This window comes from Gordionus sp. m RMFG-2023, chromosome 3, assembly GCF_954871325.1.
Source record: "Gordionus sp. m RMFG-2023 chromosome 3, tfGorSpeb1-WG-v2, whole genome shotgun sequence".
Lineage (NCBI taxonomy): Eukaryota > Metazoa > Nematomorpha > Gordioida > Chordodea > Parachordodidae > Gordionus > Gordionus sp. m RMFG-2023.
This window is the reverse complement of record NC_088777.1, coordinates 44,790,142-44,811,630: the sequence shown is the minus strand read 5'-3', so window position 1 is coordinate 44,811,630 and position 21,489 is coordinate 44,790,142. Positions and strand designations below refer to the sequence as shown.

General features: G+C 26.0%; 1 protein-coding gene across 1 annotated transcript in view; it reads right to left on the bottom strand.

The window, feature by feature from the left end:
- The window catches only part of LOC135925961 (uncharacterized), a 30,908-nt gene extending 10,171 nt beyond the window's left edge, over nucleotides 1-20,737 (bottom strand). The window contains exons 1-3 of the mRNA XM_065461563.1: nucleotides 20,532-20,737; nucleotides 9,458-9,557; nucleotides 5,142-5,199 (exon numbers count right to left, since the gene is read on the bottom strand). Coding sequence (XP_065317635.1) covers nucleotides 5,142-5,199; nucleotides 9,458-9,557; nucleotides 20,532-20,658 — 285 coding nt within the window. The 5' untranslated portion in view covers nucleotides 20,659-20,737. The remainder of the gene's footprint in view (nucleotides 1-5,141; nucleotides 5,200-9,457; nucleotides 9,558-20,531) is intronic.
- Nucleotides 20,738-21,489: the final 752 nt, after the last annotated feature.

Sequence of the window (21,489 nt, the reverse complement as noted above, 5' to 3'; positions counted from 1 at the left end):
ATATAGAAAGTTGCGATTATTTTTTTTTAGAATTATTAGAAAAATATATTGGCTCAATATAATTGTAAATGTATATCACCTTTATTATAAAATTATTTTATTAAATAAACTAAAGGTAATTAAAAAAAATGTTTCTTTTTATATTTATGCATGATGAAAAACACATAAATTTTAGGCGGGATACCAAAAAAAAATAATATAATTATGACAGGCAAAATATTAAGCAAAGTTTAAACCCTTTAGGTATTTTTTTTTACCTTTAATGTAACTTCATTTTCTTTTTTAAATATTATATTTATTTATAAAATAGGTAATAAAAAAGAAGAAGAGTAATATTTATCTAATGTATATAATTTCCATAATCAAAACATGATCGTTTTCGTATCATCATCTTAAAGTATTAAAATTCAAGACTGTATAGATAGCCTAGTGTTTTTTTGCCATCTACCAGTATCGAAAGACCCGCTTTGCGTTTGCACTTGCTTGAATTATAATTACATTTAAAAATTGATTATATATATTAGTCTAACTCAATTAAATTTTGATAAAATTTATAGATATCATATTTAAAGAAAAATGGGCCTTTAATTTATAGTATATTCTTAGTAACATTTGGCTGAATAATAATTAAATTTTTTGTCCTATTAATCAACACCAAGCTAACCTACCATTGACTCTTAAAGGTTTAAGGATTTTATGAGTTAATATTTCAGAAACCAGCAGACCTAGCACTAAACCCGGGCCGAGCCTGAAATTTTAAAAAAAAAATTACCCTGGCTGGGCTGTATATTTTAAAACCAATAAATCGCCAATATTAGCTATAAAAATTAAACATACATGTTATATATTTTAAAAAAATAAAGGCCAGGCCGAATTTTTTTTTTGGGGCAGGCGTGAAAATATAAAACCCGGATCGAGCAGTTCATCTGCAGATCTCTGATATATTTAATCATTTTTAATAAGTTTCTTTTCACATCGTCACTATTCTTTAATTGTTTTATGTGAATTAATATTTTCAAAATAAAATATTTTAAGTCACTTTTTACTCTTTTATTTTTTCCCATAATCGACAAAGTATGTATGCCTTCGATAATAAGGTATGCAAAGCTCTCATCTAACAAAAAATAAATTTTTTAGATCATAAATTACAAATAAAAAGGTTTAAAAAAATAAATGATTTTTTTATTGAGCGAACAAAGGCAATTTTTATTAGATATTGCTACATCAACATGAGCTAGGTCTTATTGCTTCATTTCCCTTAACATTGCTGGGAAAGAAGGAATATATGAAATGTTCCTGGCATAATATTTTAAAAGGTAAAATTTTTATAAATACCGATGTTGACATTCGGAGACCAGTGTGGCTAAAATGCAAGTGTGTTGAAAATCTATGACCTTCAAGTCGTAAAGTATAAAAGCTTGTTATATTTTTTTTATTTCTTCTTTCTCTTTGCTCCTTAATTTATCTCCAACTTTCACACAATGGGGAGTGAACAGCAATGCTGACTAACGGGAGCTCTGTGTTCGGATAATGTGAGTGGTTAATTGGTAATAAGTCACAGAGTTACAGTTTAAATAAAACAGGAATTATTAAACGAAATTTTTTTTACATCATATCTCGGTCAAAGTCCATTTTAGCTGTTTTGTATTAAACAATATAAAAATGTCTCAAATCGGATGGCCTGACTAAACGGAAGCATCTGGCAGCCCTGATATCTATCATTTTTTCATAGTGGTCTTATAGGATAGTTTTTAGATATAAAAAGGGTAATTTATAATCTTTTATAATAATACTAGCTGATAACCCGTCAAGAATGACGGAAAATAATACATATCTCCTTTATTTGAAGATGGGTAAATCAGAATTTTGCTTTTTATTTTATTATGAATGTCAAATCAACTTGTCTTATATGAGGTGTGAATAAGAAATTTACATTAATTTTAATGAAAGGTTATTTTGAGATGTTCTAGTATTTTTACATATGTTAGTGAAGTATATATTTAGTACCTTCATTATACTAATAATTAGATCATATTTGTATATTTTCAATATATCTATATTGCATAATTTCTAATAAAATTGTCTTTAAGTTCCCAATTAATATTTTCTAGATTAATATTTGTAATTTAAGGTCTAAAAAAAATAATCCTGTTAGTTGAGGGGTTTGTATTTGTATACTTTCTCAAAAAATTGTTTTTTAGCAAGATTACATTTTTTAGGTCTTAAATTGCAAATACAAATGTATAAAAAAAATATAAAATATTTTTTATTCATACTATTAGATTGACGATTCATTAATTAAGAGTTATCATTATATGATTGCACCTTAATATCATTTAATCGACGTGCAAACTACAAAATAGCCTACAACTAACTCCTTTGCATTGACACTTAATCTAATCGTGTATATATATAAATCATCAGTTTCGAGATCGGCCAAGTGGCCCGAACTAGCCTGTAATTATTATTTTTTTACTCACCCCGTAAAATTTTAATGATAATTGATATTTTAAATAAATTTTTGGCTATAGATTTTGTACATTCTTTCAGAAAGGGAAACGGAATTGAAAATATGATCAGTAAATGAATGTTAAATGATTAGATATTAAAAATCTGTCGGATTCGGGCTTCGTAAAATTTTTAGACCCGGTTACGAATTTTATGGCCAGCTCTGGACCGCATTCCGGACTTGTGAATCTCTTATTTACACATTCCTTTTTTTTGGTTATACAAGGTGAGATAACCATCTGTGATATAATTTTCCTGATTACTTAGAGGACACATTAAAATATATTTTCGATAAACAAACTAATATATATATATTTATACATGGTCATAAAAATTTAAAAAAAAAACAAATTCGCTTGCATCCTCAAGGATTAAATTCAATTTTGTTTTAAAATTCATTTTATATCTGCCTCATTTTGGTCGTTTATTATGAATGATAAAAAAAATATATATGGTGAATTCCATATTAAATCAACACAACCCCCTTCAGATTTTTTTTTTAATTTTGTGTATTTGTAGTATATACTATTACTAAAAAAAAGTATTTCCTTACACCACTTAGTCGCTAAATATGGGCATTTGAAGAATAGAAAAATGGTACATTTTTGACAAAATGCATTTCATTAATTTTCAAATATCTCAAGAATAAATTAAGCTAGAGCTGCATGGTCCTGCACTACAAATGTATAATTTTCCGAAAGGTCAGTAATAACTAAGAATTCGCCAACATATAAATTGGATTTTAATAAGTTTTTAAATAAGGATTGTTGTGAAGCTATAAGAATTATTCCTCGTTGGGAAATAGGAAAATAGGATAGGCGGCAGGCATAGACGTGCAGGCCCTTTAACCACTTCCGAGAAAATTTGTTTCTCTTAAGACTACTGCAGGCGATGTCTGAAAAATTCCGGATAAGGTAGAAGAATTAAAAAGTGAGGTGAAGAAGGGTGTCTTAAAATCGTTATTTGAAAGAACAAATTTTTATCAATCGGGGCCTGGATGTGAGTGAATTCTAAAATAAAAGGGCAAAATTTTCCGCCATATCACAGTTTTTAAAAACCATTTATATTATGATATATTTTTTCCCCCTGAGTGAGTTGACGTGGATGGGTCCGAGTTTTAAAAATTTTTTAGGCATCGGAGTGGGTAGGTCTCTGGGACCCCGCTCTCAACAGTAGGTCTCTGGGACCCCGCTCTCAACACTTAATCAATCGTGATTACGAATATTAGTGTATAATGCGATATAAATAAATAATAGTTGCTAAAAGGTCAATACGCCCCCGAAAGTTAATATTAAAAAAAATATATACCGTTAAAATGACGTTTCGAATTTCAATTTTTATTGTAATTAAAGTTTCGCACATTTTAAATTAATAATAATCGAATAAATTACAAAACACCTTAAACACAAACAAAAAAAAAGACTTATTTTTTAATTTTTATCGTTTAAAATCGAAAGTCTTAAAAGTTAGGGATATTTTTTCCTCTCTCTATAAATCACGTATTTTTTATTAGTTTTTAAAAAAATCAACTACAAAAGATGAACTTTAACATTTCAAACTCTACCCTGGTCACATGTTTAAAAATCAAATTCGCGTTCCTTTTTTGAGAAAATTGTGATATTCTTCTCATTTTTCTTTATAAAATAAATAAAATTTTCTTTTATTCTTCATGATATTGCTCCCTTGTTATAAAATGATGGGTAAAATATTTTAATTCAAAAATATTTAAAAAAATGGAATTCCATGCCTGCTTAAAAGTTTGAAAAAAAAATAGATAGTTTATAAGAACAGAAATTTTTTCTTTAGTTAATAAAAAAAATAAATTTATATTGAATCTAAGCATGTGCCCAAGTAGAGTTCTGTTGTAATTTAATGAATCGAATATTTTTTTTCAAAAAAAATAAAAAGATAATTAATATAAAACAGTGTACAACAAACAGAAACAAGCGATATGATTTCGCAATAATGAAAAACAAATATAATCACGTTTTTTTTATCTAACGAAGGTAAGAAAATTTAATGGAAATTTACCTTTTAATCAATTGTAAATTAATTAAAATCAAAAAGTTTCTTTTTTTTATAAAGGTGAATTTTGTATTAGTAAAATAATTCATTTCTTGACTTTCCAATTTGTTAAATGAGGGTTCACGAGAATGTGAACAGGTTACAGAGTTGGGACGAGTATTTATTTTCGAAGTTTGTCAAAAGAGACTTCAGGTGATCATATTTAAAAAAATGAGAATATCTCTTTTGGTTCATTCCAACCCATCCAAGATCAAATATAAACTTCTTTTTTTTCAATAGATCAAAATTTTTAGGTATCAACTCATATGATGCTAACTCTAACGAAAGAGTTTCCTAATAACCAATCAAACGATTATTAGGCTAATTAGGTATAATTTAAAAATCTTTATATTATCGAAAAATTTGAGGCCTTTTATGGATTCTTTTATAATTAATTTTTATTTTTGAACTATAATGGGTTGATATAATATTTGGAAGTTTGAATCGTTCCCTTATTAATAATTCAGCAATAAATACTCCTTTATTCTCGGATATTTTTTTTTAAAAAAAATAAAATATGTCGGTATAATATGCTTTAAGTTTTAAATATTTTATTATATTTTATTTACCTTATGCTCCAGAATCGATCCATCATCAGCTGACACACTCAAATTGTAAAGTCTATTCCTATAAATAATGGTATACATAATAAAGTTGAATAAATTATTTTATTTTTTCAAAGATGGTAAACTATAGGGGTCAAACTAAAAGACCAGCTTCTACGATTATATTCTACAAAATGGGTGGATTCGGTTGAACTCGGGTAGGTTTATAAAAAAAATGACCAACGAAAACTAACTTTTCTCGAGTAATTTTATGGATGATTGGTCGAAATTATTATTTCTTCTTTCTTAAGTTATATCCCTGCGGGAAATTAAAAAAAATAATAATAGCCAGATGGAAATGTATGGTCTTTTAATAGGGGATGATTCTAAGAAAATCGATACGCATTTCGGAAATAAAAAAATCAAAGTAATTTATATGTTATGTAAAGTTAATCATAGTATATAAAAATTAAAAAAGGATATTGGAAATAACACCAATGATTTTATTTTTAATATGATTTTTTATTTTAAATTTAAAGGCAAGTTTTTCGAGATTCAAAAGTTGCCGTTAAAAAGGTAAATTCCTAACATCGATTAATACAAAGAACAAGGATTGTATTTTTTTAAAAAAAATTAAATTTGTAATATTGTTCAATTTTTATTAATATATTGGGGGTGGGAGGTTGTCATTTGAGCTATGTGATAAATCCAGATGAACATGAAAAATTATATATATCAGAGACCTGCAGGCCTCACCCTAAGCTTGGGTACACAGGCCGGGCCAATTTTAATTAAATACTCGGGCCGGGCCTAAAACTAATTTTTTTTAAATAGGGGCCGGGCCGTATATTTTAAATCGCCATTATTAGCTATAAAAATTAAAAATAAATATATTAATTTTTAAAAAATCTGGGACAGGCTGTGCAAATAGTACTTCTGCAAGTCTCTGATATATATATATATATATCCTATTTATATGATAACATCATAACATATATTCAATTATAATTTTAAAAAAATTCATAATAGTGAGCCCAAATTAGGCTTTTGCGTTACCGTACTTTCTTAATTTAGAAAAAAATGTAAAGCATCCCTTATCTAAATTAAGGCGGGATTTATAATTTTATTTTTTAAAATTATGCTATTTGGAACAAAAAAAAAGTTAGCCATGAATTAGTCTTGTTAAACGGCATTTGAGACTATTTTTAAAAACGGTTAACTCAATCAATACCTTACCCAGAAAAGAATAATTATTAGACGGGCATAAAGGTTTTGACATCTATTAGCAAAGTCTAGAGGCTTAGGCAATATTTTTCTGGCTAAATGTTGAGTTAGTCGCGTCGTTTAACAACACTACCTTGAATTATAAGAAAAAAGTAATGAAGGAAGCCATTTTGCGTTTTTTTTTAAAATGATATCTAGCGCCAAACAGTAATTTGACAAATTTGCACGAGGATTTGAAATGCATTATTTTCGTTTAAAACGCTCAATTTGTGCCCACTATAATTTTTATAAAAAATAGCAGTTAGGAATCTGGATAAAAAAGGTAGTTGGCCGAATTCGGGTTCAAGCTATTTTATATAAACCTGTACTCAAAAATATTTCGGTTTATAAACCCGGGGCTAGTCCAATCTTTTCTCTGTTATGTTGATTTTCTGGCAAAAAAAAATATTAGATTACATCCAATAATTTTTGTTTGTTTTTACTAACTTCAAATTTTATTTTGACCAATGAAAAAAAATAGCGATTCTAATCTTCTTTTACACAATATTTTTACAAAATAAAGCATATTTCATTTGATTAATTGATTGGGTATAATTTACAATTAATTTCTATTTATTATGAGGAGCCTAGTATGAATTCAACCGAACCCTCTTCGGTAAGGCATGCCTGAACCGAACCCCATTTTAAAATGGAAACTAGACCTGTAGCGGTCCCAAATGATTTCATTTTGATATGTCGGTTATTAACCTCTTAAAAATAATAAAAGGGCCAATCAGATCCGATTTTTAAAAATCGAAAAACATCTTCCATCCCCATTAAAATTCATATTTTGTGAAAACTAATTTAATTTAAAAATTTTTTTTTTAATACGCATAAAAATCAGAAAGGATTTACTTTAAAAAAAATTTTAGGTAAAATTTCAAAAATAAATCTTTCAAAGATCAAAATCAAATCCTTGAAGATTTTTTTATTTGAAGAGCATTTAAAACTCTGATTATTTTAATTTAATTTAATAATATAAATATTATATACTTGGCATATTTTGGTCACCATATAATCGTCAAAGATTATACCTTAAAATTAATTTTTTCGAGATAGATTAAAATTGTTGGTATAAAATAAGGAAAATATTTTATTTTTTTTTTAAAAAAAGAAGTATTTAAAATGATTTAAGTGATTATAGATTTATTTATTAAAATTTTAAGTTTTTTTAAAAAAATAAATATATTGTCATAATATTAAATGCATTATCTCTCCAGGTGTATTGTATACATAAATCGTCCATATTTAAATGTATTTGTCTATATCATCTTCAGATTATTATTGTTTGTATCCATTATAATAATTTCAAATCAATACGAAATTTCGATACAATTTGCTATAATAAAAATGTAATGCTTTACAGATACGCTTAAGATTCAACGGGGGAAAAAAGGCAGAAAGAAGGTTCTCCCTTGTTTCTCTTGGCCAGATTGGTCCAAAGGGTCTGTCTCTTCGTTTTATAGGCCATAAATATCAAACCCTTTACAGGAAATCTTAAACTCCCTAAATTTAAATCCACGAGAAAAAAAATTTATTTTGGGCCTGACTAACCTCGACGACAAAATATATAATTATTTTGTTTTCTTTAATTATTTTTATAAATTCTTATTTTCGCGAAAAATAACAATTTTTTTTTATTACCCTTCAGAGCTTAGAATATTTCCGTCTTCGCTGAAATATCGGATACATAACAGTCAAATTAAATAAAAATTAAAAATTCGGATCTTTGAAGGAAAAAATTATCTGATTTTTTTAAGAGCGGATAGGACTTGATCTTCGAATGGGCATTTGCAGATTTATTTTCGCGGGATGACCAAAAACTCTGCTTGGGCATTCTCATAAAAAAATATGATCTTCAGAGATCAAAAATCTTTAATTTTTGAACGTGATAATTCTGATCTTACATGTAACCAAAATAAATACGATTTTCTTAAAAGTGTGCGGTTAGAAGAATAGATATAGATTCGCAACAAAACAGACGAGTTAAAAAGTTTAAAGAGAGAGAAAAATAACATTTTTCAACTTTCGTTTTTTTTAATTAAAGTTGAACACGACACTACTACGAAATTATTAGTAAATTAATTCATATATTTACAATAAAACATCATAGCTATCATCCATGAAATGAATACAAAAAAATGAAGGTAAATTTATAAGAATGATTGGCTCCTCTTTTTTAAAGAAAAGAAATTATATATAATATATACCTTTGCCTTTATATAAATAAATTTATATTTAGGGCAAGTTAAACAATTTTTTACATATTATATAGTAAGTTATATATTTTTTGGTTTACAAAATACCCCATTTTTACCTTGAAATATAAAATAAAAAGTGTAAAAAGGTGTAATAATTGTTTTTTTTTCCAAGAAAGAAACACCTATTTTTAAACGCATTACAAATTATTTTTTGACTTGACTGGTTTTATGTCTATCTCTTACTAAGGCGAGTAATTTTCTTAAATTATTTTAACACATGAATGAATGAATTCGCAATTAAATTTTGGTAAATTATAATTCATATAAAAAGCAGAAGATGATAAATCATAAAATTGAGGATTTTTTAATTTTTTTGTGATTCCCATCTATTGTGATTATAATAATACCTAGAATAACGATGAATTAATTAAAAGTGTACATCAATGAAAAACAGCTGAGGATGCCATTTTGACTAAGCATAACATATCATATATATATATAAATTTAATGTAAGCAAAGTAAAATAATATCCTACCACATAATTATTCCAAGGTTATTTCACAAGAAAATATGTATTTAGCAGACAAAATTCAAATAATTTAAAATATTCTGGAACCTATATAGATTACCAAAATGGAGTACCATGTGATCTCCGACTGAATTGCATTCAACAACGCTTTAAAATGCATTCTTATGAATGAATCGTCTTCATCAAAAAAGTTGTTTTTTGCATAAAAAAATTGTTTTTACAAAAAAAAACTTGGAATTTTAGGTAAAAAAAATCTGATTTGAGCATTCTCAAAAAAATCTCAGATTTTTAATTTTGTTTGTTAAAAAAACGAATATTTATGATAATAATCTAAAACATGTATATACCTTCCTCCGACATAGAAAAAGCCATTTTCTTCGAGCAAAATTTTGAACGGTTCTGGGAAGGTGTCATTTTTCTGTCCCAAAAATCTTTTGAAGGATTGACCTGCACAATGTAAAAAGAAGACAATATTTATAATAATTTTTTTTTAAAAAAAAAGGAAATAAATGCTAACACGCCAAACACACACCGTTATAAAAAAACGTATAATTATCAGAAAAAGTGGGATGGGAGGAGAGGAGGGAATGGAGAAACTAAAATGAAGATTATTATAATGATTTTTTTTCGGTATTTAAACTTTATTAATGCTATAATTATAATTTGAAATGAAGGAAAAAATATTTTTCACCTACTTTTTTTATTCAAAAATAATTATGAATTAATTATTTTTATTTTTTTTAAATTTTATTTTTAAACTTTTAAAAATTAAATACCGAAAAAAAAGAGTAAATTTTATGTGACATTTTGTTATCAATTTTTTTATATAGTTTAAAAGCCTCTTTAATTTACATTTGTTGTAATCGTAATTATTAAATTCCATGATTTAAAAATTCAATCAAAAGTTATGAAAATAAAAAATGCACACCTTTTATGGGTTAAGTTATGAGATGAGAACAATCAACTTTTGTATCGTATTATCAATTTTCTTTTCTTATAAATTTTGCATTAGCGATAATGTACTGAGATGTAGTATTGTTAAAAAGCCCGATTTTTCAAAACGATTAAGATTTTAGCTAAAATAATATTATATAAGCATTGAAATTTGGCAAATTGATATCCAAGCATTTCTGCCAGCGATGTACAATAATGTTATTTTAATTATAATCTTAATCGGGCCGTTTTTTAAAAATCGATCTGTATAGGGCTTTTTAACAACATTACCGAGAGGCCGTTGCCATTAACCAAAGCTAAAAAAGGCAATTAACTTATGGCTATTGCATTTTAGATCTCGTTTATAATGAGCGTGTATTTTCCTAGAGCAAGCAAATAGGTTAAAGTTATAATTTATAGCGATTTAATTCATTTTATGGTATCGCGCAGTCATTATTGCCTATTATTTGCTTGCTTTTGCAAACGATGCGTATCGCATCGCTTGAGTGATATGCGCTTGCTATAAACGAGTCCTTAGGCTCGGGCCATACTATAGCGTTTTCGCGTTTGAACATTAGAGAAATTGAGCCTTTGGTAATCATAAAAAAATATATCTAAAATATATTATATAGTATATACCTATCTAATACTTTAAAAAAAATATGGGAATTCTTTGAAAATTAATATAACTACTAAGCAGACCATAAAATTTTAATGCGCAAAAGGCTTAAAATATTCCAAATTTTTTGGAGATGATATTTTGAAATGCTCGCTTTTTGGCTAGCCATCTTTTAACATTACGCGCTTCGAAATCATGAGGATAGAATAAAAATGTAGAAAAAAATTTGATTAAGCTAAAAACATTTTCAAAAAATTTTACGCAAGTGCTTTTGTTAGGTTCGACAAACCTAAATCACTCACAAATGAAAATGACTTATTAACCAACCATATCATCAAGTAATATTAATTTTAAAACGCTTAAGGTTGAGCTCATATAGATCCCGCGAGAGTAATGAAAGGTTCTTAATGCATTCTCGCGTTTACAAAAGTAAGATATATTTATTTTTCAGCTTTGGACCATAAAAATAAAACACACATGTTCACTAAAAAAATATAGTTTATATATTTGAGGGAAGAAATAAGAGATAATTAAACTCATTTCGAATTTCTTTCCCCTTTCCCTCCCATTAAAATACGTTTTATTTATCATGCTAAATCAATTCGATTCGGTAATCATAAAAATTGAGGATTTTTTTTTATTATAACACACAAGTTTTAGTATATTTTGAGAATAAACCATATATACATTGTGTTAGCCTTTTTTTTCCCTAATCTATCATAAATATTACAATTCAGAAAACTATATAATACATAACATTTAGTGCGAGTGCAATAAGCCCGATTTGCCCTGTTCCTACAAACACGACACGGTTCGGGAGTAAAAAAAATTCCGCCCCCAGTTCGAGTTTGTATCATCAATTAACCGTTAAAAAAATCGGGTGATAGATATTTAAGCATCATTCCCTTCTCATATTTCCGATTTTCCTTTTAAAACCATTAAACCCCAGGCCGTTAAATTATCGTTTTTTAATTTAAAGGTTACCTGAAATAAAATAAGATTTAAATCCGAGCAGGGTCTAAAAATGAGTATTTCTTCTATAAGGTTCATAAATAATACCCAGCATAATCATCTTAAATTTAATATATTGTAATAAATTTTTAAAAACTAAATAAAAATTATGAGGAATACCTCGTGGGGGTGATAATTAATTACATATAAAGAAAATTATAATGATCTCAAAACAAATATACAATTATTAAGATTATTATTATACTAAAATAAAACCAATATAATATAAAAGAAACAATTATATTAAGTGTTTCTAAAATACATATCAAAAATTGTATCCCTTTGAATAAAATATGTCACATAAATTTCACAGAATTAGGCATTAAAATGAGAAATTATTCGTTTTTTTTTAAATAATTAAATTATAAAAGTACAAGATGACAAAATATTTCAATTTTAAGATATATGGGACAAAATTTACAAAATGAGAGTTGAAATTGAAAATGATAATATAGTATTATTTTATACATATTATTTAAATTTACATACATACATAGATTAAAATAATTTACAAGTGTCTTTCTTTAAAATTCAAAGAACATAATCGTAATTTTTTAAATATATATATGTACTTTTCGTTCTTTGTTATATTAATATTTCTAAGGACTACGATAAATTTGTTTACAAAAAAAAATAATTATGATTTATAAAATTTTATAAGAAATTATAAGTAGTAAGAATGAGACAAATTGTGATCGTGACAATTTTCTCATACAGAAAAATACAAGAGATTTATTATCAATTATATTAGAATTTTAAAAAGTCAAAACCGGGGGATTTTTTTTTCTTTGTGTATACTTGGCGTCAATTGGTTATTTCCTATTTGACAATTTAAGCTACTTATCGCGAAAGGAACAATATTGCTAGCCTTATCCATAAGTTTAATTTTTTTTTTAAAGTTCACTTTTCAAAGAAAACGCCGATCGATAACCAATTTATTTTACATTTTCAATATCTGGTAAATTAGTTTTCAAAGATATCCAAAAACTAAAATATGGCAAGAATGATTAATTTTAATTTATTTAAGAAAATCAATCGTTTTATTTAAATAATCTCGATTTATTGTGGTGTTGTATTAAATAGTATATTTTTTACATATATAAAACTTAATAATCTTTATATTAAATTATCTCATATTTATAGATACACGAATGCGGCAAATATCTTTGATACGCATAACACATTATAATAGTGAACTACTTTTTTCCACTATGTAACATAAATTTAAGGATATAATCTATGAAATTTAATCCTAATTCCCTAAATAAAAGTTTAAAAAAAAGATGAAGAAAACATAAAATTGTTTCGCGGTAAAATATTTTCTCACTTTTTATTCCAATAATTATTTCATTAAATTATCTTAGTGAAACTCTTCATAAATACGTGTATTTAAATATTAAATAAACATCATATTTGATGGGTAATAAAAAGTTTTTTAAAAAAAATCCAAAATTTCTTTAAAGATCAAAATAATTGGATATTTTTTTTGAAAAATATTTGTGATTTCAGCGCGAAAATTTTTTTAATGTAAAAAAATCGCAATATATTTCGAACATGGATTGGGCCTATTTTCTAAGAATCGATTAAATTGTCAACATATCATAATATAAAACTTTTGAGCAACGAAAACAATGAGATATGACGTCTGTAAGCATATAACAATTTGCTAAAAAATACCCAAACATATCATAATATAAAACTTTTGAGCAACGAAAACAATGAGATATGACGTCTGTAAGCATATAACAATTTGCTAAAAAATACCCAAATTTTATTAATATGCAATAAGCAGTAACATTCATCGTTTAATATGTATTAGCCATAATCCGCACGACTGTTGCTTCCAACCCCAAGGACTTCTGCACCATCCGCTAAGCCGGTGAAGATGTTACCTCAATCAAAATTAGTAAATTCAAATCAAAATTAAAGCCCTGCTAGAGACCTGCAAAATACAAAGGATCGAACTTGACGTGTAGGAAAAAGCATTTTCCCGACCTACTCTATTTAATATAAATTGCCCTAAAATTTGTCTCTTTTTTTTAGTAGAATATAAGAAAAAATCTAAAAATCAGCAAATTACGACGTTATGCTTGATTATCTAGCTCTAAAAATTTAATAATCATAAGCTTCTCATATTTCCTTTTTTGAAATCATTTACAAAATTAGAATGATTAAATTTTACAAGTCCAGGCAGAACCTAAAATATTTCAAATCCAGATAAATTTTTTTAAAATCAGGGGTATGTCTTAAAATGGGTACCTCCCAATTTCTGATAACAATAACATTTTGTTATGATTTAGCGCGGGTGGGAACTATGTAAGAATGGAATTTCGGACAAAGCCAGTTTCTTTCATTTTGTCCCGGGCGCATATTGTACACTAAATTTAATCAATAAAATCTATACACCATCTCCTACCAAGTATACTACTTATATTTTAAAGTTTGTAATTTAAACAAGATCATAAATTTTTTAATCCACAATTATTTACTTTTAAGATCCAGGTCTTGATAAGGGGGCTCATGATCATATATATTAATATTAATATCAAATTTAAATTTATACACAACAAAAACATAGTGTTTATTTTATATCTTTAAGTTATTGTATTTCTCTCTCACAACTATTTGTTAATACTCATTGGAGTATAAGTATAATAAAAGATATGGTTAGACAAAATTTTAATAGTTTGAAAACTTTTATATTTTAACTATACACAAAAAAAAATATATATTTTTTTAATAATTTTTGTATAATGGGACATCATAAATTTTATAATAGGGCAAACAGTTTAATATTTTACGCAAAATTGCAGATTATCTACTCCCCTACCCCCCTTCATAATAATTTTATGATATTTGTTTAGTTAATATTAAATATTATTGATTTGAGGAGAGGAGTGCTTTTTATCGTTTAAAATTTATAACTTCAATATCATAAAAGGTCGAAATAAAAGTGATCACTATCACGAGATTGATAATTTGTATGTAAACACAATTATAAAGTATATTACATTATAGCAAAACAGAATATAATATAGTTTATGATAAGGATTGCCAGGCCAAAATTTTTAAATTACGGAAGAAATTTGATAAAATTTTTAATTTTGTGGGAGAAATATGAAAATTACGGGAGTCTCCCGCTGACGGAGGGGGGGGGAATCTAACAACCCTGTTTATGATGTGTAATGAAATTAACTACAATCGAAAATTCGTCAAGATAAAAATGTTAGAATCTTAAGGCTCTCCTTAAAAAATGGTAGTTTAGTTATAATTCAAATTTCTTTACAGGTTATATAAAGTTTTTCTATAATAAATAACAAACATGTAAAGATAGGTAATATTACAGGGATTGTCATTCAGCTTTAGCTAATTAGAAATGAAATAGTGGCAATCTTATAGAAGGAGATTTCATAAGAAAATAGGAACTAGTGAGTATCAGCGGTGACAATATAAATTTTCAAGGAATTGAATCTACACTGCTTTTTATTTAGCAAATAAATGGTAGCGGACTTTTTGAAAGTGACCATAAAAGCATTACATAATAATATTATGGCATGTCTATCTTCCAATCGTGTTTTATATATTATACTAATTGCGCGTGCGTCCATATTTTTAATGACGATAACAATGAGTCCTCTCATCTTACCTACTTACCATTTTTTTTAAATAATTACATTTATTATAAATTTTAAATAATTGAAATTGAATTAATTGATGATAAATCGATATTTTGCAAAAATTATGTTAATCTTTAATTTTATTTTATAAAATAAATTAATTATCATAATTTTACTTTCATTTTTCAAATTTATTTATGTATAATTTAAATTAAATTTAAGATATACGATGAAAGATAATTAATGTTGTTGAATCTTGGATGCGATAAAATCAATGTTAATTTCAAAAATAATGAAGTCATTGTTTAATTATTTCAAAATTAATGGAGCCTTTGTGTAATTATTTCAAAAAATAAGGATTTATTTTTCTTCTTAATCCATGGATACAAAACAATTATGTTTGATTCGTTTTTCTTTTTTTTACAATGGTTGGAAAACAGGATAAAAGATTGTTACTTAAATTGAATAAATCATTTATTAAATAGGATGGGAGAAGAAAAAAAAACTAAAATCAGGCCGGCCCCGAAAATTAATAGACCTTTGCATATCTATCATATTATTTATTAATAAATATAGTCTATAGATATACCAAAAATTATAGCGTTTGCGATATTAAACATATTATAAAATATTCAAATTCACCTATTACTTTAAAATGTGGAAATTATTCGGAATTAATACATTTAGTAAGCAGATGATAACAAATTTTTAATGTATAAACGTTCGAAATATCTCTAATTTTGTAATCGATTTTTGCAACGTGATTTTTGGCTTGCTATTTTTATATCATACAATCGAACGACGCTTGTAGGAATATAAAGGAAGGGGATGCCAGAAAAATAATTTATTGCTATACCCACTTTTGAATTTAAACTATTTAAAAATTAGATTGCACATCTTATATTGCTGATAAGATTCAATAGAACTTTCAATATCTTTTAAAAATTAAAAATATAGCCTTAATTTAACTCTCACTATCTCGTATAGTCTGACCCTAGCATACATCATGTCTTCGCCCATTGGCCCAAAAGAATTGATGACTAACCCTAAAAGATATCAGGAAAACAAATTGAAATGGTGGGAAACCGGAGATCCAATGGGATTTATGAGTTGAAGATACTAGAAAGCTTTTATTTAAAGCACTATTATAATATTTGTAATTGATGTTAAAGACTAAAAGATGCCTAAGCCAATGAAGCTAAGCCCTCTCTCCCGATGACTAAAATATAAAAAGATTCAATTGGATACTAACTAATGAAGCAATTGCTTTTGATTTGTAGAATATGGCAATAAAAAATTTACATAAATTTCATTAATGGATATAAAAAAATTTAGAAATATACTACAAATAAGGGCATACTTACTATTATCTTCATATCCTCGCAAAAAACAACGTACCGTCCAAATATACCATAAACTATATTTAAAATTAACTTTTGTACACTCTCCACCATTTTATTTATGACACAAGCTTCCATATTTTCTTGAGTACGGGCTATTTTTTTCCTAGCCACTTAAAATAAGAACACTTTCGTTATTTTTAACTATGAGCTAGTCTATATTACATATGCGTGCATGTAGTTGCATTCCGTCCAAAAAAGGTGGATTACCTCTTCTCAGTACATCCATTTAAAATTTTTAAACTCAATTAGATAGGAATAATCGAAAGACCAAACATAGTAATTCACACAACATACACACGATGCGCTAAATATTACGTACATATTCGAATCATTCTCTTTTATTAAAGTTGGTTTGGTTTGAAAAAAATATTTTACTTATCATATCATATTCATACATAATGAAATTAGAATAAAAAAAATTCAAGTATAATGTATGTGGGAGCCAAAATGTTGCTATATAAATTTTATTGAAGAACTTTATGCAAGTTATTGCAGGTCTAAGGACGATAGTGTAATTACGATTTTAGTCAAAATAATATTTTATAAGCCTGGAGATTTTGCTCATATATGGCAGAAATGTTTAAACATCTATTTTCCAAATCTCAAGGTTTACAAAATATTATTTTGCGTTTTTAAAAATCGATCCAAATTGGACCGTTTAACAATACTAATGGGCGGGTTATAATTTTTCTAATAGAATTTTAGTTTTGCACTTTTTACTCCCATAATTTTATAATTTATAAATCATAATTTTAAAAATTATTAATTTAAAATGTATACTAAGTTTTTGTTTTTTAATTCAAATATAAATGACATATTTTTTAGCCAAATAAATATATTACATAAGCCTTAAAGATTTGGCTGGCATCTAAATGCGAAGTCTCAGCTTATTAATATTGGCTAAAATCTTTCTCGAAGTTTCGAGTCTTAGTAATATTGGCTAAAATCTTTCTAACATCTAAATGCGAAGTCTCGAGGCTTAGTAATATTGGCTAAAATCTTGATAAAGGCTTTTGCCAACACTAGCAAAATCAAGGTGTTTGTATTTTGCGTTTTTTTCTTCAAATTAATGTATTTTAAATGGAATCGTTTTTTTTCTAGGCGCATTGCCAGTGGTGAGGGAGAGGGGAGGGGTGTTTTGAATATATATAAAAAGATTTATGGATTTTAAATTGCATATTCGATTTCAAATAGGTTGTATTCAATTTTAATTTTAGCAAAAGGTTAAAATTAAAAATATTTCTTCCTTGTGTATTAATATTTTATCCCATAAAAATTTAAAGTATATCATTGTCTTGCTATTTTTTAAAACTATATAAGATTTTATTATAAAAAATTATATTTAATTTATCTCTTCGAATAACTTATGATTAGGCAAAATTTATAGTATGTAAAAAGTTCAGATATCCAAAGATAAGGAATTTGCTTAATAAAATTATTACTAAGACTTCTTGTGCTACAAAAAGAAATTGCAAAAACATGCTAGACAAGATGGAGACGTCGGCATAAAACTTTTACAGAATTTTTGGATCTAGAATAAACTATTTTGTGTGCCTTAAGGAAATATCGTAATGGCCTTAACCATATATTTTACTTGAAGCTGATACGTTATTAGAAACAAATCGATAGCCTATTTTTTTTTGCATCTGAATGTATTGATAAATTATTTAATTGCACAATTTTATGCAGTATTTTTCAAAAAAATCATCTGAATTTGAGTGAGGTAATGAGAATCGCGAATATTATTATCTTATAACTTAGAAAATTAAGAGATAATAGACGATGAATATCCCGAGATTTATGTGATTGTTGAGGCGAAAGCGAAATTATATGATTTTTAGATTAGTGCTTCGATTTGCACCTAGACAAACAAATCCTTCAAATATTAAAAGGGACAATTGATGATTACTAAAATAACCGTTTTTCACTTTGAATTTTGGATAAATTTTTACCTCATATCAATGAAAAATTTCTGATTCATCAAATAACTCTCTCCAATTTACTAATATTATTACCTATAAATTCTTCTGCTGGGGATATATTAAATCTTAGGAAAAAATAAACATTTTGGCTAAATTTTATTCGAAGAATATAAATTTATCTGAAACCCTTTAATTCAGTAGCGTCTAAGGTGGTGCAAGCAGAAAAATTTGAATAACTCCCTGAGCGAAATTTTTTATTGGCTTTCTAAACCCTTAGAACGATTATTTTTTAAAATTCTGTTATGTATAACATATAGATTTGATATTATTTTTTAAAAATTTAAAGACTACATAAAAAATTTTTAAATGAAGTGTTATTTTAATTATTAGATTAATACTACAAATTATATTTTCACTGTTAACAATTGCAATCTATTTTCATATTATAGAATTGTTATTTTTGAAATTCGATATTTAATAAATTTCAATAAAATAAATTGAATGGATCATAGCTTAATAATAGATCGAGATTTAATCCCTAATAAATATTGAAATATTAGCATAATCGGTAAAAAAGATTAAATTTTAATTTATAAACGATATTTTGATTAACTTTTTAAATCTGATAATGTTTAATTCTATATTTTACGCTGATATACCTGTTTATATATCTATAATTTTTTTAATAATATCATATGCGCTCTAATATTTTTGTATTTCCCAATATTCTTTATTTGTATTATAAATTGATATTTAAAATATGATTGGATATATAATAAATTTTATATTATGATTAGTTCTAATAAATTTTTAATGTTTCAAAAAAAACCATTTCAAATATAAAGAAAATTATCCCCTCCTGTAGAAAATTCCTGGCTAGTGTTGTTAAACGGCTCGTTTTGAGCCGATTTTTAATAACGGCTAACTCAAAATTTTAGCTAGAAAAATATTAAATAAGCCTCGATATTTTGCTAATTAATGTCTAGACCTTTGCGCCATCTATGAGCAAAATCTTCAGGCTTGCGTAATATTATTCTGGATAAAATATTGCGTTAGCCATTTTTAAAAATAGACTCAAATCGAGTGGTTTAACAACACTATTCCTGGCTACGCCTGTTTTTTTTTTGTTAAAACTATGTTCAAAATAAAAATTCGATTCTCAAAATTTTTTAAACTTTATCGAAAAAAAAAAGAAATAAGTTATTTTATATAAAAATAAAAACATGTCCAAAATATAATTCTAGAAAATTTTAAAAATTTAAGATAGGATTTCAAAATTTTAAAACTCCTCGAATTTTTTTAAAAAAGATTTTGGAGATGGCCTTAAAAAGGCGAAAAAATTTGTTTTTTCTTTTTTAATATTATTTTTTCAAACATATAAAAAAAAAATACCATTTATATAACAACTAAGCGCTTTGTACCACAAAGCTAAAACGACTGCACAATTTTTACCCAATAATATTTATTCTTGGGCATTTTTTAAAATGGGATTCGTGAATAAGTAGCATTTTAATTTTGTAATTTATATACTTAATTAGTGTTGTTAAAGGGTTCATTTTGAGCCGATTTTTTTTAAAAAAAAAGGCTAACTCAATATTTTATAAGGAAAAATATTAAGCAAGCCTTATGATTTTGCTCATAAGATGGCACAAAGGTTTGAACATCAATTAACGAAATCTTGAGGCTTGGACAATATTTTTCTGGATAAAATATTGAGTTAGCCATTTTTAAAAATCGGCTTAAACCGAGCCGTTTAACAAAACTAATTATAATTCACATTTTAGAAACATCTTCCCTTCATAATTTAAAAAAAAAGTTTAATCTCAAGCACGTGTTATTTATGATTTTGGGGTTGGTAATAGCATGAAAATAAAATTCTCTTAAAAAAAATCAATTTGGAAAGAAATAAAACTCACGTAGATCAAAGGAATATAGCGGATCCAAATTTTTGATGGATGAAACGTAGAATTGTAAGCAGAAACATATGATTTGGATAAATAGGAAAATAGTGTCATCTATATTAAAGTAAGCTGAAAATCGCATTTTTATTTCCTATGCCTATTATATAGGCATTTTCGTTAAGTTTATATTTTTCTCCATTTATCTTTGATATTTAGAAGGATGTTATCAATTATAAAGTTAACATCATAAAAAATTGTTTATAAATTGATAAATTTGAAGAAATCGTAAAATTGATTAAAAAAATATTCAAATTTATCAGCCATAAAAGAGGCGTTAATAAAAAAAATTCACTTTTAAAAATTGTTTTATTATTATTTAAAATTATAATGTATTTTATTTTTCATTATTTTATTTTATTTTATTTTTTATTATAATTATTTATTTTTAATAAATATTTTTGCCATTGTTGATATTTTTATATTTTATTTACATTTAAAATTTATGATATGGAGAAGAGAAATTTAAATTATCATAAAAGCCATATCAATAAATTATAATATGAATGAAATAAAATAAAAAAGGAGATAGAAATCATAAGCGTATCCATTTAAGATCTTCCTATGGGGAAGGGAGGGGGGGGGGGGGGTTTAGTTAAATTTTTTAGGTTTGGTTCACTTTTTTAATAAAATACCGCTATTCGTTATTTTAGGCTGTGTCCAAATCATAAAAAAAAAACTAAATTTGATAAACTTTAATAAAATTGAAAGCCATAATTTTAAATATCAAATTAAAAACATGTCCGAATTCTATAAAATTTAACACTACGATTTCATTAAAAATTTGAGAAAGTTTTGAAACTTATCGAAATTTTTTAAAATGGTTTTGGGCACAGTTTTAGAAGATTTTGAACTTATCATGTATTTGTAGGGGAAATTTTTTTTTTTAAATGAGAAAAGGCAAATTTTCGATAGG